Raw genomic sequence first — 24594 nt, forward strand, 5'->3', positions numbered from 1 at the left:
TGAGTCTGGAAGTTTTCCTTCCCTTTCTATTTTTTGGAATACCTTGAGAAGGATAGGTATTATCTCTGCTTTAAACGTCTGATAGAACTCCCTTGGGAAGCCATCTGGTCCTGGACTCTTATTTGTTGGGAGATTTTTGATGACTGATTCAATTTCTTCGCTGGTTATGGGTCTGTACAAGCTTTCTATTTCCTCCTGATTGAGTTTTGGAAGAGTGTGGGTGTTTAGGAATTTGTCCATTTCTTCCAGGTTGTCCAGTTTGTTGGCATATAATTTTTCATAGTATTCCCTGATAATTGCTTGTATCTCTGAGGGATTGGTTGTAATAATTCCATTTTCATTCATGATTTTATCTATTTGGGTCATCTCCCTTTTCTTTTTGAGAAGCCTGGCTAGAGGTTTATCAATTTTGTTTATTTTTTCAAAAAACCAACTCTTGGTTTCGTTGATCTGCTCTACAGTTTTTTTAGATTCTATATTGTTTATTTCTGCTCTGATCTTTATTATTTCTCTTCTTCTGCTGGGTTTAGGCTGCCTTTGCTGTTCTGCTTCTATTTCCTTTAGGTGTGCTGTTAGATTTTGTATTTGGGATTTTCCTTGTTTCTTGAGATAGGCCTGGATTGCAATGTATTTTCCTCTCAGGACTGCCTTTGCTGCGTCCCAAAGCGTTTGGATTGTTGTATTTTCATTTTCGTTTGTTTCCATATATTTTTTAATTTCTTCTTTAATTGCCTAGTTGACCCATTCATTCTTTAGTAAGGTGTTCTTTAACCTCCATGCTTTTGGAGGTTTTCCAGACTTTTTCCTGTGGTTGATTTCAAGCTTCATAGCATTGTGGTCTGAAAGTATGCATGGTATGATTTCAATTCTTGTATACTTATGAAGGGTTCTTTTGTGATCTATCTTGGAGAATGTTCCATGTGCACTCGAGAAGAAAGTATATTCTGTTGCTTTGGGATGCAGAGTTCTAAATATATCTGTCAAGTCCATCTGATCCAATGTCTCATTCAGGGCCCTTGTTTCTTTATTGACTGTGTCTAGATGATCCATCCATTTCTGTAAGTGGAGTGTTAAAGTCCCCTGCAATTACCACATTCTTACCAATAAGGTTGCTTATGTTTGTGAGTAATTGTTTTATATATTTGGGGGCTCCTGTATTCGGCGTATAGACATTTATAATTGTTAGCTCTTCCTGATGGATAAACCCTGTGATTATTATATAATGTCCTCCTTCATCTCTTGTTACAGCCTTTAATTTAAAGTCTAGTTTGTCTGATATAAGTATGGCTACTCCAGCTTTCTTTTGACTTCCAGTGACATGATAAATAGTTCTCCATCCCCTCACTCTCAATCTGAAGGTGTCCTCAGGTCTAAAATGAGTCTCCTGTAGACAGCAAATAGATGGGTCTTGTTTTTTTATCCATTCTGATACCCTATGTCTTTTGGTTGGCACATTTAGTCCATTTACATTCAGTGTTATTATAGAAAGATAAGGGCTTAGAGTCATTGTGATGTCTGCAGGTTTCATGCTTGTAGCAATGTCTCTGGTACTTTGTCTCACAGGATCCCCCTTAGGATCTCTTGTAGGGCTGGTTTAGTGGTGACGAATTCCTTCAGTTTTTGTTTGTTTGGGAAGACCTTTATCTCTCCTTCTATTCTAAATGACAAACTTGCTGGATAAAGGATTCTCGGCTGCATATTTTTTTCTGTTCATCACATTGAAGATCTCCTGTCATTCCTTTCTGGCCTGCCAAGTTTCGGTAGAGAGATTGATCACGAGTCTTATAGGTCTCCCTTTATATGTTAGAGCACGTTAATCTCTAGCTGCTTTAAGAATTTTCTCTTTATCCTCTTATTTTGCCAGTTTCACTATGCTATGTCATGCAGAAGATCGATTCAAGTTACGTCTGAAGGGAGTTTTCTGTGCCTCTTGGATTTCAATGCCTTTTTCCTTCCCCAGATCAGGGAAGTTCTCAGCTATTATTTCTTCAAGTACACCTTCAGCACCTTTCCCTCTCTCTTCCTCATCTGGAATACCAATTATGTGTATATTATTTCTCTTTAGTGCATCACTTAGTTCTCTAATTTTCCCCTGATAGTCCTGGATTTTTTTTATGTCTCTTTTTCTCAGCTTCTTCTTTTTCCATAATTTTATCTTCTAGTTCACCTATTCTCTCCTCTGCCTCTTCAAGCCGAGCCATGGTTGTCTCCATTTTATTTTGCAGCTCATTGATAGCATTTTTTAGGTCCTCCTGGCTGTTCCTTAGTCCCTTGATCTCTGTAGCAATAGATTCTCTGCTGTCCTTTCTACTGTTCTCAAGCCCAGCGATTAATTTTATGACTATTATTCTAAATTCACTTTCTGTTATATTGTTTAAATCGTTTTTGATCGGTTCATTAGCTGTTGTTATTTCCTGGAGATTCTTTTGAGGGGAATTCTTCCGTTTGGTCATTTTGGATAGTCCCTGGAGTGGTGAAGGACTGCGGGGAACTTCCCCTGTACTGTGGTGTATAACTGGAGTTGGTGGGTGGGGCCGCAGTCAGACCTGATGTCTGCCCCCAGCCCACCGCTGGGGCTGTAGTCAGACTGGTGTGTACCTTATCTTCCCCTCTCCTGGGGGCGGGATTCACTGTGGGGTGGTGTGGCCCGTCTGGGCTACTTGCACAGTGCCTGGCTTGTGGTGCTGGGGATCTGGCGTATTAGCTGGGGTGGGTAGGCAAGGTGCACAGGGGCAGGAGGGGCAGGCTCAGCTCGCTTTTCCTTCGGTGATCCGCTTCGGGAGGGGCCCTGCGGCACCGGGAGGGAGTCAGACCCGCCGGAGGGATGGATCCGCAGAAGCACAGCGTTGGGTGTTTGCAGGGAGCAAGCAAGTTCCCTGGCAGGAACTGGTTCCCTTTGGGATTTTGGCTGGGGGATGGGCAAGGGAGATGGCGTTGGCGAGCGCCTTTGTTCCCCGCCAAGCTGCACTCTGTCGTCCGGGGCTCAACAACTCTCCCTCCCGTTGTCCTCCAGCCCTCCCGTTCTCTGAGCAGAGCTGTTAGCTTATAACCTTCCAGATGTTAAGTCCCGCTTGCTGTCGGAACACACTCCGTCCGGCCCCTCCGCTTTTGCAAGCCAGACTCGGGGGCTCTGCTTGGCCGGCAGGCCACCCTTCCGCCCCGGCTCCCTCCCTCCAGTCCGTGGAGCGCGCACCGCCTCGCCGCCCTTCCTACCCTCTTGCGTGGACCTCTCGTCTGCACTTGGCTCCGGAGACTCCGTTCTGCTAGTCTTCTGGCGGTTTTCTGGGTTATTTAGGCAGGTGTAGGTGGAATCTAAGTGACCAGCAGGACGCGGTGAGCTCAGAGTCTTCCTACACCGCCATCTTCCCCTCAAGACAGGAGTGGTTTCTGTAAATTTAAATTATTCCTAAGCCTTGTCCTCCCCCAAAATAAGAAAACCTTCTATATATCGATTTTTCTAATTGCTAATTTTCTAATTGACAATGTGATTTATTTGATACATTCAAACACTAATCATTCTATAATAAGTTAATCAAATGTTTAGAGTTTAGACCATGAGCTTAGCAGAGTAAAGATGGTAGACATGAGTAAGTGCAGGCCATTCCAGTCTGAGGGAACATCAGTGCTCACTGAGGAACAGCTGCAGAAATATCATCCCTTACTGTCTTATCTGGGCTAGATAAGGTATTATTCCCTCTTGGAAGAAAGATGAGCTAATTATTATAGGTTTTTCTCTTCTTGTTCACCATTGACTTCATCATTTACTTGTTATAATTTCTCCACAGTGAAGGAGAAAGGTATTAAATGACTAGAAATAATTTTATTACTAACAACTGTTAGCTTGTTTGTTAGCTTATTCAAAAGTAAGAATGAAGATGTTTCAGGTTATAAAAAGAAAACATTGTACTATAGGGTCTTATTCCATATTCCTAATTAGGTATTACATGTGTCCTCATCTCAGCAAAGAGTTTAGATTTTGAATATGTTTTACTCTCTAAAGAGTCTTAACTTAGGGGTGTGTGTGTGTGTGTGTGTGTGTGTGTACTCATGTGAGTAGATCCCTGAAAGTTGAAAAGAAGAGGTCAAGTAGGATGTGAGTTACTTATTAAATATGGCTTCTAAGGACCTGACATTTTGCTATTTGTCACTCCATTTTACAAAAGAGAAAGCATTTTCTTTTTGTATTATTTTATTTATTTTGAGAAAGAGCAAGACAGTACAAGCAGGGGAGAGGCAGAGAGAGAGGGAGACAGAGAATCCCAAGCAGACTCTGGGCTGTCTACACAGAGCCCAACACAGGGCTTGGTCCCACGCACATGTGAGATCATGACCTGAGCCAAAATCAAGAGTCAGATGTTTAACTGACTGAGCCACCCAGGGACCCCTCACAAAGCATTTTCAAACAGGTGAAGTGACCTGACAGTAATTCTACATTGTTCAGCTATGGAACCAGTGTTGTCCCACAGGAATGGCAAGCCAATTGGCTTTCAACATCATAATAAAGTAAAGACACCAAAACTCCTGTGTTTCCCATAAAACTACCATAAAGACCTTCTTATAGCAGATGGTCAATTAAAATTCGGTAGCTAACAGAACTGAAAATTTGTAAAATAGTAGTGAGAGGCTTTTCAGACTGTATTCTTGGAGTACTAGTGTTTTAGAGTTTTTTAGGAGTCTGGTGAAGAGTGAAGGAGGATAGAGAGATGGGGTGGATGAGCAAGTAGGGCTGTGCACCACCACCCCCAAAAATTCAAATACCAACTAACCATTAACCTGTATGGTTTATTTAAATCTGTTAAGTTCCCATATGTGCTATCTTTTGATAAAAGGATTTTGCAGCTTAAGAAAAAAAGAATTTGAAGACCACAAGACTGCATTGCATCATGGAGTATGTGTCATCAGTGAGGACCAAGTTCACCTAAGCCTACCTGCTAGCAGGCAGTCAGTGGGAACTTGCATTCTCATTGGTTTCCCATCCCATGCTTGCTGTGAGACATGAGAACTCTGTTTACAGGCTTCTCCAGAGAGTATATTACCCCTGCTAACTGACCCATCAGTCAAATTCAGGCTTTCTCAAATGCTCACAACTTTACATTATTCTTTCTTTTCCTTTTGCCCACATTTATTCAAAGCACATGACCACCACTGGTGAGACGATAGCTACCTTCCTCAAGCCCTTATCTCTGCCCTAGCAATTCTATGAGGGATGTTTTAAAGCACCCTCTCTTTTAAAGTGCAAACTAATTGCTTGGTGATTTATTGTTGTGTATGGAATTGCAAAGTAATCTGAAAAGTGCCAGCAAAGTGTCAAATAGAGACCTACCTTCCTGTTGACCTTTTTTTTGGTCAAATACCTAATTGTTTGGCTCTTAGCTGTGTTTAAACTATAAAGGACAGAAGATATTAGGAAATTCTTTCAAATTGGTACTACCACATCTACTCTGAGACATCTGAAAAATGGATTGCACCTCCCTTATTTTTACAGTAATTCTTGCTAGAAAACAAAGCATCAGCTCAAATTTCTTTGACCAGTTTTCTACGAGGACTTGGCTTCCATAATTTCTTCTGTGTTTTAAGGTCACATGTATGATGTAGTGGAGTGGTATTTTTGTAGTGTACTTTATAGTACCTTGAGTATGTACAATACTTTTAGGCCCATTTTGTAGGCTTTTAGAGCATAGAGCATTTTTCCCTTTTAAAGTATTAGGCATTTCTGTAATTTATTTGATACACTCAGACATTAATCATTCTATAATAAGATAATCAAATGTTTAGAGTTTAGATCATGAGCTTAGCAGAGTATAGATGGTAGAGATGAGTAAGTGCAGGCCATTTCAGTCTGAGGGAACATCAATGCTCACTGAGGCACAGCTGCAGAAATGTCATCCCTTACTGTCTGTTTTCAGATGTCAGACAACAGCATGAACTTTTGCAAAATAAGTAAACTTGTTCCATAAGTAATGCCTAAGAAGTGAAGAAATATTAGTAGATAGGTCTGTAAAAATGCTTGCAAAGTGAGTCTCCCATGAAGAAAAGAAGGTCTAGAATAATATAACCTGCTTCAGGAAACCTTATATTCTGATTATGTCACGAGACTGCATACTATTCTCAAACCTTTTCTAATTGCAGTCTCCCCATTGTTTGATTTTACAAGTCCTTCTGTCCTACATTCTCCTTAGAGTATACGTGTTATATGTGCCCTTTTATATTTTTAAGTAAATTTCATACATATTAATTTGCTATGAGAAATATTTAATAGTATTGTGAAATCATTGAGCTAATTGGTAACATCTTATAGCTTCATCAGTAAGTTTTGAGATCTGGTTGCTTTTAAGAAATAACATTTGTCACCTCAAGGAAATGTAATTGAATAATTGAGAGAGATATGGGTCAGGAACCTGGGTGTCTTGAGTGTTTTCACCTTTGCACTGGTAGTCCTAATGAATGCCCACTCAACAACAGCATTCTTACATTCATTCCCCTTTAAGGTGCTGTAGGCAAGTCTCAGGTCTCCAAGATCCAGAATACAATTCAGACTTGAAGTTCAAATGAGAAAAGTGGGATTAGTATAGGCTGAATGTCTTACCTCTAAAACTTAGGCACATCAGACAAATGCAAATTGAGAGACATTTTACAGAGTATCTGACTGGTATTCCTCAAAAATACCAAGTTAGTACAAAATAAGGAATATCTGAGAAATTGTCACAACTAAGAGGAGCCTGAGGAGACATGATGCCTAAATGGCAATGTATTTTGAAGGGGATCTGGGAGCAGAAAAAAGATAATAGGTAAATATTAAGGAAATATGAATAAAGTATAGAATTTAGTTGATAAGATATTGATACTGGTTCATTTGTTGTAAAAAATGTACCATAGAAATGTCAGGTATTGACACTGGGGGATACTGTGTGCAGGGTACATGAATACCGTAGTATCTTTGCAAATTTTCCCTAAATTGAAACCATCCTAAAATAAAGTTGATTTTAAAAAACTAAACTAGGGTTGCCTGGATGGCTCAGTTGTTTAAGCATCTGATTCTTGGTTTTGGCTCAGGTCATGATCTCATGGTTCACGAGTTTGAGCCCCACATTAGGCTCTGTGCTGATAGTGCAGAGCCTGCTGGGGATTCTCATATTCTCTCTCTCTCTCTCTCTCTCTCTCTCTCTCTCTGTCTCTCTCTCTCTCCCACTCTTTCTGCCCTTCCCCTACTCACATGCACGTGTGCTGCCTCTGTCTCTCTCAAAATAAATAAACTGAAAAAAAAATTTTATTAAAAAATAAAACAAAAAAATTTGCCTATTGTATTATACCATTCATAAGCAAGACTTAGAATTACCACATAAAAATAATAGACTGAGGAAAACAAAAAACAAACAATAAAAACTCTCTTCCTAGTTATCATTCACCCATGTTTATATAGGACCACTTTCTTACACCATACACAAAAATATACTCAAAATGGATGAAAAACCTAAATGTGAGACAGGAAACCATCAGAATCCTAGAGGAGAACACAGGCAACAACCTCTTTAACCTCAGCTGCAGCAACTTCTTACTAGACACGTCTCTGGAGGCAAGGGAAACAAAAGCAAAAATGAACTATTGGGACTTCACCAAGATAAAAAGCTTCTGCACAGCAAAGGAAACAATCAACGAAACTAAAAGGCAACCAACAGAATGGGAAAAGATATTTGCAAATGACATATTGGTTAAAGGGCTAGTATTCAAAATCTATAAAGAACTTATCAAACTCAACATCAAAAAAATAAGTAATCCAGTTAAGAAATGGGCAGAAGACATGAACAGACATTTGTCTAAAGAAGATATACAAATGGCTAACAGACACATGAAAAAATGCTCAACATCACTCATCATCAGGGAAATGCAAATCAAAACCACAATGAGATATCACCTCACATCTGTCAGAATGGCTAAAATTAACAACACAAGAAATAACAGGTGTTGGCAAGGATGAAGAGAAAGGGGAGCTCTCTTACACTGTTGATGGGAATGCAAATTGGTGCAGCTATTCTGGAAAACAGTATGGAGATTTCCTCAAAAATGTTAAAAATAGGACTACCCCCACAATTGCACTACTAGGTATTTACCCAAAGGATACAGAAATACTGATTTGAAGGGATGCATGAGCTCCACTATTTATTGGAATGGGCTAAATGGGTGATGGGCATTAAGGAGGGCACTTGTTGTGATGAGTCCTGGGTGTTATATGTAAGTTTGGAATCACTAAATTCTACTTCAGAAACCAATACTACACTATGTGTTAACTAACGAATTTAAATAAAATATTGGAAGGAAAAGAAGTTTATATTTGCACTATGAAAAATAAAGGGAGCACTACACATTTTAGTGTTTAGACTTGTCTTCTTCAGACTATATCACATAAATATCACCTAGAGAAACTCACATATTCTAGTAATTGCCAATTAACAATATAATTATGTGTGCTTCATCAGACTTTGCCAAAATTAAGAAAAATAAATCTTTCTACCTACAATAGTTAGTTGCTCCTCAATCTACTTTATCATTACATTTGCATAACATTCATTAAAATGCCTCAGTCCCATTCAGGATTCTTACAGAACTTCAAGAATGGCCACCTTGGGTGGTATAAATAAGCTGGTTCTTTTGTTTGAGATTCTTTTTCCTAACAGCTTTTTTTGAGGTTTAATTGACTTACACTGCACATATAAAAGTATACACTTAGAAAAGTTTGGGCATAAATGTACACCTGTGAAACCACCACAATCAACATAGCCAACCAATCATTCCTCAAAACTTTTACATGCTTTTTGTAAATACTCCATCCCAACCCTCTTTCTTCTGCCTGGCTCTTGACCACCCCTGGTTTGTTTACTGCCAGTATAAATTAGTGTGTATTTTCTAGAACTTTGTGTATATAGAATCATACATTATGTATTCTATACTCTCTGACTTCTTGCACTCAGCATACTTGTTTTCAGACCTGTCCTTATTGTGGAATGTATCAATAGTTCCTTTTTATTGGTAAATAGTATTCCATTGTATGGAATGTTTGAGCTTATTGGTATCGATGCCCATTTAAGTTATTAAGTTTGTTTGTAGTTTTGGGATATTACACATAAGGTTGCTCTGAACATTCATATGTAAGCCTTTCTGTGGACATGCACTTTTATTTCCCTTGAATAAATATCTGGGATTTAAATGGATGGATCTTATGATAGGAGTATGTTTACATTTTAAATTACCAAATTATTTTTATTGGTCTTCCTAATCCATTTAAGTCCAAATTTCTAGATTCAAGGATTCCTTAATATTTAAAATAACAAGCTTTTTTGAATATTTCAAAGTTTGTTATTTCTATTAATTTCATATTTGTTTTCTATACTTACTGTTTTGTAGGCAAGCAAAGGTCGAACTACAATTGTCATAGCACACCGACTTTCCACTATTCGAAGTGCAGATCTGATTGTGACCATAAAAGATGGGATGGTGGCAGAAAAAGGAATACATGCTGAATTAATGGCAAAACAAGGTCTATATTATTCACTTGTAATGTCACAGGTAATGTTTATGTAACATAATGCTATGTTAGCAGGGTTTGTTTTTTTTTTAACCTTTCAGAGATCATACCACAGAGGTCCTGAATCATAATCTTAGATTTCACAAAGCAACCAAGGCTTATTTATAATTCCTCTGTGAATAAATGCAATGTGACTAATATCCCCAGCATTGTGCTAGATAATATGATGAAAATTAAAGAATTAATGGTTACCTAGCACCTAATATTTGCCAGGCACACTGAAAACAGGCTTCCAAAGAAGACATCCAGATGACCAACATGAAAAAATGCTCAACATCACTCATCATCAGGGAAATTCAAATCAAAACTACAGTGAGATATCACCTCACACCTATCAAAATGGTGAAAATCAAAAACACAAGAAATGGATGCCTGTATGGCTCACTTGGTTAAGCATCCAACTCCGGATTTTGGCTCAGGTCATGGTCTCATGTTACATGGGGTCGAGCCCCACATCAGGCTCTACACTGAGAGCCCTCTCTCTCTCTGCCCCACACCTGCACACGCACTCTCTTTCTCTCTTTCTTTCTCTCAAAATAAATAAACTTAAAAAAAAGAAAAGAAAAAAGAAACAAGTGTTAGTGAGGGTGTGAAGAAAAACCCTCATGCACTATTGGTGGGAATGTAAACTGATGAAGCCACTTCTTCATCTGTGGAAAACAGAATAGAGGGTCTTCAAAAAGTTGAAAGGAAAACTGTCCTATTATCCAGTAGTTGCACTACTTGGTATTCACCCAAAAAATACAAAAACACTAATTCAAAGGGATACATGCACCCCTGTATTTATTGCAACTTTATTTACAATAGCCAAATTATAGAAACAGCCCAAGTGTCCTTTGATTGATAAATGGATAAAGAAGATGTGGTGTATATATACAGTGGAATATTATTCAGCCATAAAAAATTATGAAATCTTACCATTTGAAATGACATGGACAGAGCTAGAGAGTATAATGCTCAGTGAAAATAGGTCAGTACGTAGGTCAAAGTGTATGGAATTGTTGAATCACTATATTGTATGCGTGGAACTAATATAACACTGTATGTTAACTGTACTGGAATTACAATGGAAAACTTAATTAAAAATATTATTTCACAAATTATGAAATTTAGAAAGTTATGAGCCTCCATGTCCTCCTCACACTTAAAACTTCACATTCTGAACCCTAGCTTTCTCCACAATGCTAGAATGAATTATTTTTAAACACCTTCTATAAAGCAGTCATAGTAAAAAAAAAAAAAAGTTTGAAAATGTAATCTTATATAGATTCAAAACCTGGCAGTTTCAATTTTATTTCATATTAGGCCATATTTTTCTTTAAAAATAAAATTATCCATTATATGACAGTTGAATCTGTATGATTTTCATTCCAGAGTACACTTAACAATTTATGAAATTATTAAGTTCCATACTTTCAAACTAATAAGGATACCAATAAAAGCAAATAGCTATGGTTAAATTAACCCTATTTTAATGTTTTTTAAAGCTACTACACTCGTATCTTTCTTTGAAGTAACGTGCCTTTATTTTTCATTATAACTAAACTAAAACTCCATTATTAGGTCTTATGTTAAAGAGTTTCACAATGTAAGGAAAACAAAAATGGAATGTTTGTGGTATAAATGTATAAGTATTTAAAACACCTTATTCAAAATGGATTGGTAGTCTCTGATTACCAAAAATAAGGTTCATTCTGATAAAACAATACCATTTTTAATACTCAGTGAACAACTACAATATTCTGGGTACTGCATAGCAAACATAACATCTGTGGTATCTACATAAACAGTGACGCATTTCTGAAACTCTGGAAGTGCTTATTTGCCACTATACCTGTAATGTCCAAATGAATCAGTTTGTTAGAATTCATTATGCTCATAAGTGTTGTAAAGTTACTGTTGTTAAGAGAATCAATCACAAGAAGCAGCATAGCAGTGGTTAGGGTTATGAGCTCTGGAGACACTGTAATTTGAAATTCTGACTATGCCACTTAATAGTTTTAGGCCCTTCGGCAAGTTATTTAAATTCCCTGTGCCTCAGTTTTCTAATCTTTAACATGGAGAAAATAAAAGTAACTTAGTTATGAATTTCTGTAAGTCTTAAATGAGTCATTCATGTAAAGTATTTAGAGTTACTGTTGGCATACTAAATTTTATTATATTACTATTGTTAGTATTATCCAATCAGACTTTTTAGAAAAGTTCAAACCAGGAAGAGTAATGCTGTAATTATTTATCTTAAACATATATGATTACTTACAGACATATTCCTTTAGTGATTTTTTCACATGAAAATGAAATAAAAACTGGTAGATAGATACATACCAAAACTTCCTATCATAAGTATTTTGTCTAGCAGCCTTCTCAGGAAAAGAAATTGTCTTTGACCTGTTAAACACTTTCTTAGAAAAATTTATTATGAGAAGAGGTCAAAATTTCATTTTAAGCCTGCCACAAAATAAATAGCTCCTGAAAAAAGCCAAGTAAATGATTTCTTTCTTGGTAGAGAAATTTATAGAAAAAAAAAAAAAAAAGAAAGTGATAGCATAAAAGAATGTCTGATTAAAGATGTTAAGATACTATAAAGCTGGTTAAAGCTTACCATACTTTGAAATGACTGATTAACAGTTGTTAAGCTTGTCAAAGAAGCACAGTGTCTGGAAAGCCTTCCATATGCATATGCTCTTTTGCACCTAAATCCACCTAAGACTGTCTGTCTCTGCTCCAACCTGGTCTGGGACACCATCATCCAAACTGGGCTCCTCATTTCTGTCTCATCTCCCTCTTCATCTCTTCATGGGGAAGTCACAAATTTACTCACACCATATTCAGTTGAGCAGAGAATGTGTAGTTTTTCTTTATTTCACTAAATCTGATCTCATTTCTCTGAGTAGCCAAAAAACCCAAAAACTAGACTTAGAGCAGTCTGGTTTAGAACTTCCTCCTTGCCCTATCATTTAAACAGTGTCTTTAAAGTTAACTTGATGTCTCTGCGATTTCTTATTCTCTAGGAGCTGGCCCATTGAGTTGCTTTCCAATCAGTTTGGAAGGGGCAGCAGTTGCAGGCCTAGCAAGTGTTATTGTCTCCTGACATCTCTCTCAAGCCTAGAGCCAGCATCACATTTAAGTGCCTAGCTATATGTTATAAATTTATAAGTTTCATGAAAGGCTAGGAATAAGGAATCAGAAAGAGTATCTTTGAAGTCTTCTCCCTCACAAAGTTCTTTTTACTAAAATCTGTCCCTTCTAGTGGAATAGTTGTTTTCAACTAAGGCATTGTTCTCTCCAGTTAATTATACAGGTCTTTGGAAAAGAAAGCACAAGAAGCTATTGTCATCCACTAACATTTTAGTATAAGTTGGACTTACTAGTCCTCTATCACACCTGAAAACTTCTGCAAGAACTGCACAAGAATATATCACTTTCAGTATCAGTTGCAATACAGTTTTAGAGGGATGCTTAATAAAATTCTTTTGAATTTTGAAGGCATTATTCTAATGGTGACATGTATATTCTTCATTTAAGGATATTAAAAAAGCTGATGAACAGATGGGACCAATGGCATATTCTACTGAAAAAAATACCAACTCGGTTTCTCTGTGCTCTATGAGTAACATCAAGTCAGACTTTACTGGCAAGTCTGAGGAATCCATCCAATATAAAGAGGTAATGGTTTAACAAATATCAACAAGTTTTACCCACATGTTCTCCAATTAATTTTCATTTAATTCTTATAATATTTAGAATATATGATAAAATATTACTTTAGCACTAAGTGTATAAAGCAAATCTTTCCCAAACTTCACTGTAGTATTACAGTAATGCTCTAAGAAAGAGGTCCTCAAATAAGACTGCATTTATGTCACAGGTCATTTTGGAGGCAAGAAATCTCTTAAGAATGGGCTTTGCTCTTCTTTTTCTAGTTCCTTTAGACATAGCAGTATTTGGCTAGTGAAAATTAAGAGAATTCTAAAGAATACAGAGGTAGCAGACAAAAGTAGCAACCACTAGTGAGGTTGAAATAGAGACCCAAAGAAGAGCCCTGATTCTTCCCCAGCCAAGGTTGAGATTCATGCCTCACTTCAGAAGGCACAGCTTCTGTTCACTGGATGGCAGAGAAGTTGATAAGATACCTCACTGGTGGGGTTTGCTGGAAATCTGTCCTGTGGCATGCCAGAATCCCTAGGTGCCAGGAGAAGCTACAGGGCACTGTTGGAACCAGGAGCTGGACAGGTTGCCCTATGCAAGAGTCAAGTACAGCCTCATGTGTAGTAAGGTGCATGCGTTAGTGACCTGGCTGAATCACAGGCCAGTGCTATCTGGGTCCCATGGTTAGGCCTCTCCTGGCCAAGCCAAGAGCTGGACAAAGCACTTGGTGGCCAAACACAAGAGAAAACTGCACTCAATTAACTCTGAAAAAAACTGTGCAAGCAGAGTAGCAGAGAGAAAAACTCATCCTGCAGGAGCCTTCCCAGTAAGCCACCAGAAAGAAAAATTCCCCCCTGTAGTGTTTTTCCAGTACCCTCAACTGACACAGCTTGACATCTTACTATCTGATAAAGGAAAAATATTTATCAGGTAAAAGGGTGCATTTGGACCCAAAAGGTAATAAATCAGTAGCTAGGACAGAGGTGGTATTATTTTAAATAGGGGGAACAGCTAATATAAGAGCCTGGAGTTGGGGGTCACAGTGACTAAGGAGAAAGATGGGCAAAGAGTTGTGTGAGATACTCAGGGGCTGGATAAGGCAGCACCTTGTAGACCATAGTAAGATTTTGATCTTGTCTTTTAGATTCTTTTCTTATTCTGTCAGAAAGCCATCAGAGGTTTTTAACCAGTGGTCCATGACCCACAAGGAAAGTCTGGACGGAATTCAGAGGCAATTAACCTGAATTAGAAAAAATATCATAACTTTTTTTCCCACCTATCCTTGATGAAAAATTAATTTAATTATGAATATGAACAACAGACTACAGTATTATGACCAGGGCCTATAACATCACCAATGAAAATCACAGAAATTTTGATATCTCATTACAGTTGTTATAGACATGTTAGAATATCTTTACACTCATCACTATTATATCTTGTTATTTAATATGCTAATAATGAAACACAACCATAACTGTATCATAACTTTAAATTTTTTGTTAAATATTTTGAATACTATATTTCAATTTATTTGTTTTCTTTGAGACCCATGGGTTATTTAGCACATTGTTATAAATCCCTCTGGTAAGGAGTCCTCAGATTTCATCAGTCTTCCAGAGGAGTCCCTGACACAAAGCAGGTTAAGAACTGTTGCATGAGAGGGTCTTATTCAGAAAAGTGCATTAACCAGTCTGTTTGATTTGGCTGCTGTGTGGAGAATGGTGTTTGGGAACCAAGGCAGGGAAGAGATGACAGTGGTTAAGCAATGGACCTGATGGACCTGATTAAAGCTGTCCAATTAGAAATAAATTGTAGATGGAGAAGCAACTAGGACAGGATATTGAGAAGCAGGACCCAGCAAAATTTAAATTCAGGTAGAAAAGCAGTCACCAACAAAGGAATCTAGAGAATGGCTAGAAAATAAAAAGAAAGCCAGGAGAGTATGGTATCATAGAAGCCAACAAAGGAAAGTGTCACAAAAGAGGAAGAGATCATTTGTGTCAAATGCTATGAAAACCAGATGAAATTAGAGATTTCTGCTTTCAGCCAAGATAGGTTAACAGGAACCGGGTTTACCTTTCTGCTTGAAACACCTAAGAAACAGAACAAAATATGTGGAACAATTTTCTAACATTGGACATCGTGATCCCTGAGGAAAAAGAAACAAATGAAATAAATCTTATCACTGATCCAGGTTACTGTCTGGATAGTTTCCAAGCCTCAGAGCTAGAAGGGGAAACCCATGCAGAGCCCAGGAAGCCAAACTAGGCACCATCCTTAGAACAAAGAACTAAAAGAAGAGAGTTTCTCAGAGTTCCAGAGATCTTCATAGGTTCTCCACTGAGTCTTCATCTGGGTACTGATCAGCACATTAAGAAAACTGCCAACAGCAGAGGAAAGATGTGCCGGAAAGGAGGAAAGAGAACAGTCCTTTCACAAAGGCTTACAAAGGGTCAGGAGTAGTTCTTATTCTTTTAAGTTTTTATTTTAATTCCAGCTAGTTAACATACAGTGTTATATTAGTTTCAGATGGACAGTATAGTAATTCTACACTTCTGTACATCACCCAGTGCTCATCATGATAAGTGCACTACTGAATCCCCATCACTTGTTTAACCAACCCCCGCCTCTGGTACCACCAGTTTAAAAGTAGTTATTAGGGCACCAGGGTGGCTTCGTCGGTTAAGTGTCCAACTCTTGATTTCTGCTCAGGTCATGATCTCACAGTTTGTGAGTTTGAGCACTGACTGTGCACAGCCTGCTAGGGATTCTCTCTTGCTCTCTCTCTGCCCCTCTCCCACTCTCTCTCTCTCAAAATAAATAAATAAACTTTAAAAAAAAGTAGTTCTTATTAAACCAGCTCAAGTGAGCAGTCTCTAAATTCATGGGTCATTGAGTTGGATATTAAGGAATGTATTTCCTCAGAGTTTGGGGGAAAAGGGGGAATAGTCCCATACTAAACACAGCTATGAGCCCAACTAACAAAGCTTAAAAGCAAACCTGAAAGGGATCAAACTATTTCCAAGTAATTTAAATGTGTTCCAGTACAAAGCTCCATAATAAATATTTAAGAATTCCAAAATACCAGGGCACCTGGCTGGCTCAGTCAGTAGAGCATGCAACTCTTGATCTCGGCGTTGTAAGTTCAAGCCTCATGTTGGGTGCAGAGATTACTGAAAAAATAAAGTATTAAAAAAATGATAATTCAAACGTACCCAAGAAGTAAAATTTATAGTATTTGTCATCCAATCAAAAGTTACCAGGCAAGTAAAGAAGCAAGAAAATAGTTCCCAAAATGAAGTAACTCAATCAATAGAAATAAACCCAGAAATGACACACTGGGTAGAATGAGTAGGAACATTAAACAGTTACTGTATTTCATATGTTCCCAAAGGAAGAGTAAAAAACATTTGAACAATGAAAATTTTTTCCAAATTTGGTGAGAACTAAAAACTACAGATCCAAAAAGCTTATTAAATTCCAAATACAAGAAACATAGGGTACACTATGCCAAGGCACATCATAACCAAATTGCTTAACCTGCAATAAGGAGAAAAATTTTAAGGCAGCCAGAGAATATCAGCATAACATGTGGAAGGGGAAAAAATAAGAAAATCACAGACTTCTTATTAGACACAATGCAAGCCAGAAGACAATAGAGTAGTATCTTGAAAGTACTAAAAAGAAAAAAATCAAAATGCTACACAGAAAAATATTTTTCAAAAATAAGACAATGTACAGAATTTTTCAGGAAAAAAAGGCTAAAGTAATTTATCACCACCAGACCTACAGTACTAGAAATGTTAAAAGAAGGCCTTCAAGCAGAAAGAAAGTGATACCACATGGAAATCTGAATCTACACAAAGGAATAAAAAATATTCAAAATAGTAATAAATGGACTAATATAATAATAGTTAGTAATGATTAATAATTTTTTTAAGTAGTCTCCATGCCCAACATGAGACTTGAATTCATGACCCTGAGTTCAAGAGTCACATGCTTGGGGCACCTGGGCGGCTCAGTCAGTTAAGCGTCCAACTCTTGATTTCGGCTCAGGTCATAATCTCATGGTTTGTGGGACAGAGCCCTGCGTTGGCTCTGTGCAGACAGTGCAGACCTGCTTGGGATCCTCTCTCTCCCTCTCTCTCTGTCCCTCCCTCCCTTGCATGCATGCACACGCACGCTGTCTCTCAAAATAAATAAACTTAAAAAAAGGTCACATCCTTTACTGAATGAGCCAGGCAGGCACCCCAATAATACTTTTGTAAGTGTATTTCAAAAATAACTTACTTTTTTAAGAAAAAAATAACATTGCAGTATAGGGTTTATTACAGAAGTATAAGTAAAAATTTGTAAAAACAGTATCCAAAAGACTAGGAGGGAGAAATGGAAATATTCTATTTTAAGGCTCCTAAGTGGTATGGAATATTACTTGAAGATAGACTGTGATGTTAATAGTTGTCAAAGTATATTTCAAAGCAATAAAATATTACCAGGGATAAAGAGGGGTTTTTTTCATAATTATATTAAAGGATCAATATATAAAAGAACCAAAAAGAGAATAAAAATTTATAGTTTTACCAGAGATTTCACTACTTCTCTTAAATATTGACGAAACAAGTAGACTAAAATTCAGCAGGGGTATAGATGACTTTAACAGGACTCTCAACCAGCTTGAACTAATAGACATTTATGGAAGACTCCACCTATCAACAGAAGAATACACATTCTTCTCAAATCCATCTGAAACATTTATCAAGACAGACCATATTCTAAGCCATAACACAGGTCTCAATATGTTTTTAAAAATTCAAGTAATGCAATATATATTACTTCACCAAAGTGGAATTATATCAGAAATCAAGAGCAGAGGGACACCTGGCTGGCTCAGTTGGTAGAGCATGCGACTCTTGATCTTGGAATTGTAGGTTCAGGCTTCACGTTGGATGTAGAGATTACTTAAAAGTAAAATCTGAAGAGAAGAGAGAAGAGAAGAGAGAAGAGGAGAGAAGAGAAGAGAAGGGATCAAGCACAGAAGTGGACTGGAAATCTTGAAATATTTGGAAGCTAAGCAACTCACTTCTAAATAATGCATGGATCAAAGAAGAAATCAAAAGAGAAATTCCCAAGTATTTTGAGCTGAATGAAAATGATGCCAAACATAATTAAAATGTACCCTATAATCCAGCAATTGTACTACTGGGTATTTACCCAAGGAATACAAAAATACTAATTCAAAGGAATATATGCACCCCAATGTTTATAGCTGCATTGTCTACAATTGCCAATTTATGAAAACACTGCAATTGTACATTAGTAAATGAATACTACTATGAATACATACATATACATACAATGGAATATGACTCCTCTATAAAAAAGAATGCAATCTGCCTTTTGCAATGTCATGGATGGAGCTAGAGACTATTATGCCAAGTAAAATAAGTCAGAGAAAGACAAATTCCCGTATGATTTAAGAAATAAAACAAATGAGTAAAGGGGTGGGGGGGAAGGAAAGCAAGATAAAGAAAGGCAAACCAAAAAACAGACTCTTAACTATAGAGAACAAAGTGATGGTTACCAGACAGGAGATGGATGGGAGGTGGATTAAATAGGTGATGGAGATTAAGGCGTGCACTTGTCATGATGAGCACCAGGTGATGTATGGAAGTGTTGAGTCACTATAATGTACACCTGAAACTAATATTACACTATATATTAACTAACTGAAATTTAAATAAAAACTTTAAAAAAATAAAAATAACTCCAGTTTAAAAAAAAGTGAGATGAGGCTTAAAGTATTACTGAGAAAGAAATTTATACATAAAAAGAAAGATCTCAAATTAATAAACTTATGCCTTAAGAAACTAGAAGGAAGAAGGTAATTATAAAGAAAAAAGTTGGGGCACCTGGGTGGCTCAGTTGGCTAAGCATCCCATTCTTGATCTCAGCTCAGATCATGATGTCATGGTCATGAGACTGAGCCCCAAGTCTGGCTCTGCTCTGAGCATAGAGTCTGTTTTGAATTTTCTCTCCCCCGCTTTCTGCCCCTCACCCCACTTGCATGTGCTCTCACTCTCTCTCTCTCAAAATAAATTAACTTTTTTTTTAAATAAGAAAAAAAAATCAGTGAAATCCAAAACTGGTTATTTGAGAGCCTCAGTAAACTGAAAAACCACTGGACTGACTGAACAATTTAAGAAAGAAGATACAAATTACCAATATCAAGAATGAGCATGGTAACATCACTACAAGTTCTACCTATATTAAAAGAATAATAGGGGTGTCTGGGTGGCTCAGTCATTTAAGCATCTGACTCTTGATTTCAGCTCAGGTCATGATCTAAGGGTTGTGAGAGTTCCTCTCTGATCATGGAGCCTGCTTAAGATTCTCTCTTTCCCATGGAGCCTGGGTGGCTCAGTTGGTTAAGCATCCAACTTCAGCTCAGGTCATGATCTCACAGTCTGTGAGTTCAAGCCCTGCATTGGGCTCTGTGCTGACAGCTCAGAGCCTGGAGCCTGCTTCAGATTCTGCGTCTGCCCCTCCCCTGTTCACACCTCTGTCTCTCTCTCTCTTTCTCTCAAAAGTAAATAAACATAAAAAAAAAATTAGAAAAAAAAAGGAGAAAGATTCTCTTTCCCTCTCCTTCTGCCCCTCCCCAACTTACATGCATGCTCTCTCTCTCTCTCACATTCTCTCTCTCTCTCCCTCCTCTAAAGAATAAGATGATCTTATGAAAACATTTATGAAAATAAATCTTACAACTCAGATGAGATGGTCAAATTCTTTAAAAGACACAAACTACCAAAGCCCGCTCAAAAATAAATTAATAACTTAATCTTATATCTATTAAAAAGAAATTAAATTTGTAGTGAAAACCTTTCCTTAAAGAAAACTTCAGGCCTAATTGTCTTAACTGGTGAATTCTACCAAATAGAAAATTGAAGAGACAAATATTCTATGAGACCAATCTTCTATAAGGTTCTAAGAGATTCTCTCTTCTATGAGACCAATTCTATGAGACCAGTATTACTCTGGTATCAAAGTTAGACAAAGATGTTACAAGAAAATAAGTTTATAGATAAATTTACTTCATGAACATAGATGGAAAACTTACTAACAAAATTTTAGGAAGTCTAATCAACAATGTATAAAAAGAATACTATATCATCACCAACTAGGATTTATCTAAGGAGTACAAGTATGGCCTAACATTAAGAAATTAATGTGATACTTCTTATTAAGAAAAAAATAATCATCTCAATCAATGTATAAAATTCAGTTGACAAAATGCACTGTCTATTCCTGATAACTCTCAGCAAACCAGGAATTAAAAGAAATTTTCTCAACCTGATAAAAGGCATAAACAACAAATCTATAGCTAACATCACTCTCAGTAGTGAGGTAACTAAAATCAAGAACAAGGCAAGGATGTACACTCTCACCACTTCTATTCAACATTGTGCCACAAGTTCCAGCCTGTGCAATAAGGCCAGAAAATAAAAGGCATCCAAATAGGAAAGAAAGATAGAAAACTGTCTTTCTTCACAGACAACATGACTATCTATATAAATAATCCTATAGAATGCACCAAAAAGAAAGTACAAAAATCAAAAAATAGGAATTGAAATTTTAAAAATAATTTCATGTACAATATTGTCAAAAATATGAAATACTTAGGGATAAATTTGATAAAATATTATAAGATCCATGCACTGAAATATATAAAATATTACTAAGAAAAATGAAAGGAGACCTAAATAAGTTGAGGAATATACTATGTACATAAATAAGAAGAGTCAATATCATTGAGGCATCTGTTCTCTCCAAATTGATCTATAGGTTCAAGGCAATACCAATCAATATTTCAGCAGGCTTTTTTGTAGAATTTGACAAACTGATTATAAATGAAAATTCAAAAGGATAAAATAATCAAAACAACTTTGAAAAAGAACAAAGTTGGAGAATTTGTACTACCTAATTCCAATTCTTAATATACAGCTATATTAAAATAGATCAATAGAGCGGAATAGAGTTAAGAAATAAACCCACACACAGATGGTTAATTGTATTTAGACAAAAGTACAGTAAAGGCAATTGAATAATTAATGTATGGTCTTTTCAAAAAATGATGCTATAGCTGTATCAACAATATACAAAATAATCATCTTCAATCCTTGTCTCAGATCACAGATTAAAATTAACTCAAAATGGATTACAGAATTTACTATAAAACCTAAAATTCAAAAACTTCCATAAGAAAATCCAGTAGGAAAACCTTAGCAAAGATTTCTTAGATGCAACACCAGAAGCACAATTCATAAAAGAGAAAAAAAAACATGATAAATTAGACTTCACCAAAATCAAGACCTTTGCTATTTGTAAAATGCTTTTAAGAGATGAAAAGATAGGCCATAATCTGAGAGAAAACATTTATAAGTCACATATCTAATAAAGGACTTGTGTCCAAAATATACAAAAACTCCCAAAGCACAATAATAAGAATACCAACAACCCAGTTGAAAAAATGGGCAAAAGGAGCATTTGGGTGGTTTAGTCAGTTGGGCGTCTGACTCTTGATTTCAGCTCTGGTCGTGATCCCAGGGTCATAGGATCGATCCCTGCATCAGGCTCCACATTAAGGCTTCGTGCTGAGTGTGGAGCCTGCTTGAGATTCTCTCTCTCTCCCGCTGCCCATCTCCCCTGCTCACTTTTTCCCTCTCTGGCTCTTAAAAAAAAATAAAAAAGAAAAAAGAAAAAGAAAAATGGGCAAAATATTTGAATAGACATTTTACCAAAGAAGATGTGCATATGGCAAACAAGCACACAAAAAGATGCCAAACATCATTAGTAATTAGAGAAGTGCAAATTAAACTCATAATTGAGATATCATGACACACCATTACAATGGTGGAAACTAAAAAGACTGACTCTAACAAGTGTTGGCAGTGATACGAAGCCAGAAGCACTCCATATTTTGCTAGTGGGAATACAAAATGGCAAACTCACTTTGGAAAACAGTTTGGCAATTTCTTAAAGAATTAAACATACATCTACTATCTGATCCAAGCATTCCTCTTCTAGGTATTTACCTGAAAGAAATTAAATCATGTGTCCACACAAAGTCTTGAATATGAATATTCATAGCAGTTTTACTTGTAATAGCCCAAAACTGGGAATGACCTAAATTCATATCAAGAGGTGACTGAATATATAAATTGTGGTATATTCATACAATGGAATACCATTCACCAATAAAAATAATGAAATGTTAATTTATTCAGTATTATGAATAAATCTCAAAGCAATTATGTTGAGCAAAAGAAGCCAGAGGAAAAAAGAATACATACTGTATGATTTCATTTATATAAAATTTTAGGAAATGAAAAATAATATGTAGTAACAGCATGTCCGTGATTATAGGAGAAGAGGGTTGGCAGCTGAGAGGTGTGGGAGAGGGGGATTACAAAAGGCTGTAGGAAACTTCTAGAGGTAGTGGATATGTTCATTATCTTGACTGTGGTAATGGTTTCATGGGTGTGTAGTTATGTCTAAACTTACCAAGTTCTACATTTTAAACATATACAGCCTGTTATATGAAGACTATAACAACTCATTATAGCTCTAAAATACATGAAATTAGGGGTGCCTAGGTGGCTCCTTTGGTTGAGCATCCAACTCTTGATCTTGGCTCTGGTCATGATCTTACAGTTTGTGGATTTGAGCCCCATGTTGGGCTCTGTAGTGACAGTGCAGAACCTCCTTGGGCTTCTCTCTCTCCCTCTGTCTCTCTGCCTCTCTGTCTGTCTGTCTATCTCTCTCTCTCTCTGTCTTAAGATAAATAAATGAACTTATAAAAAATAAAATAAAATGTATGAAATTTAAAATTCTTTAGGAAGGTTTGTTTAACTTTTTAAAGCCCTTCTGTATCTCTTTACAAAATGCCTATAATTTCATATATTTTTATATCAGATTCTCTTAAAACATGTAATAACCTATAACATATTTACATAACATAGAAACTCATGATCTTACTTTCATTTTGTTCTTATCTTTATTCTTTTCTATCTTTATAACATTATTTCAGTAACACTCATTTAACCTGTTATTGTATATTTTTCAAAAGGTAAAAGATACATTATTCTGTAGGAGTGAGATAGCCCTCCTACATTTATTGTCTCTAATTTACTGGTATTATGTTCTGGCACACACTAAGTCTTAGTTTCATTGCAAAATGAGGCAATTTTATAAAGAATTTGACAGAAAATCTGTGCTCAGTGCTTGACAGAGTTGGTATGCAACTTTTTAAATTTCTGTATATTCTGAGGCACCTGGGGGGCTCAGTTGGGTAAGCATCCAACTTCAGCTCAGGTCATGATCTCACAGTTTATAAGTTCAAGCCCCCCATCAGGCTCTGTGCTGATAGCTGGAGCCTAGAGCCTGCTTCAAATTCTGTGTCTTCCTCTCTTTCTGCCTCTCCCCTGCTCACACTCTGTCTCTCTCTCTCAAAAATAAACATTAATTTTTTTTAATAAAAATTTTCAAAAAATAAAAAATGAAATGCATTTCTGTATATTGGACAGTCACCTAACTGAAAAGTGAGGCTTTTTGTGATGATGATCTTCAGAAAACTTGAGAAAGGAAATAGATTATTCAGTAACCCAATATAATTGTGGTTTACCCATCCTAAAAATAGACCATAAATACCTTAGAACTTTAAAAGTTCTATTGTTCAAACAAAAGAGTTTACATTATAGTTGCCGACTAAGATTAACACAAGAATTACAGACTATTTTATAATCATTCCCGAAGAATTCTCCTGTTATTAGGTTCACAAATGTCATTACTTCTAGAGTGAATGCCAAGAGACAATTTTAACATATGAAATGCCTAGGGACACCTGGGTGGCTCAGTCAGGTAATTGTCCAACTTCAGCTCAGGTCATGATCTCACGGTTCGTGAGTTCAAGTCCTGCATCGGGTTCTGCGCTGACAGCACAGCTTTAGATTCTCTATCTTCTTCTCTCTGCCCCTCCCCAATTTGTGCTCTCTCTCATTAGGTGTCTCGAAAATAAGTAAACATAAAAACATTTTTTTTAATTAAAATAAAAAAGAAATGCCTAGTAGTTTGCTGTCTACTTGCCTATTCAAAATAATTACTCACTACAAAACCGTAAGATATTTTAGATTTCTGAAATAAATCCACTATGCATGCTGGACAAGAGTAAGGAGAAATCATTATCATATTATTTATCCTCTGATCATTGTGACCGCTACCTCTCCACTGGGAGGGCTGACAGAATGGTTACTTGCATTGTGCTTTCTCTGTATAAAACCTAGGATTTTGCATCATATAATCCTTCT

General features: G+C 36.6%; 1 protein-coding gene across 1 annotated transcript in view; it reads left to right on the plus strand.

Annotated features, from left to right (window-relative positions):
- ABCB5 (ATP binding cassette subfamily B member 5) overlaps positions 1-24594 on the plus strand; it is a 137358-nt gene that overhangs the window by 65875 nt on the left and 46889 nt on the right. The window contains exons 15-16 of the mRNA XM_047847360.1: positions 9400-9561; positions 13106-13246. Of these exons, the coding sequence (XP_047703316.1) occupies positions 9400-9561; positions 13106-13246 (303 nt within the window). The remainder of the gene's footprint in view (positions 1-9399; positions 9562-13105; positions 13247-24594) is intronic.

This window comes from Prionailurus viverrinus, chromosome A2, assembly GCF_022837055.1.
Source record: "Prionailurus viverrinus isolate Anna chromosome A2, UM_Priviv_1.0, whole genome shotgun sequence".
Classification (NCBI taxonomy): domain Eukaryota; kingdom Metazoa; phylum Chordata; class Mammalia; order Carnivora; family Felidae; genus Prionailurus; species Prionailurus viverrinus.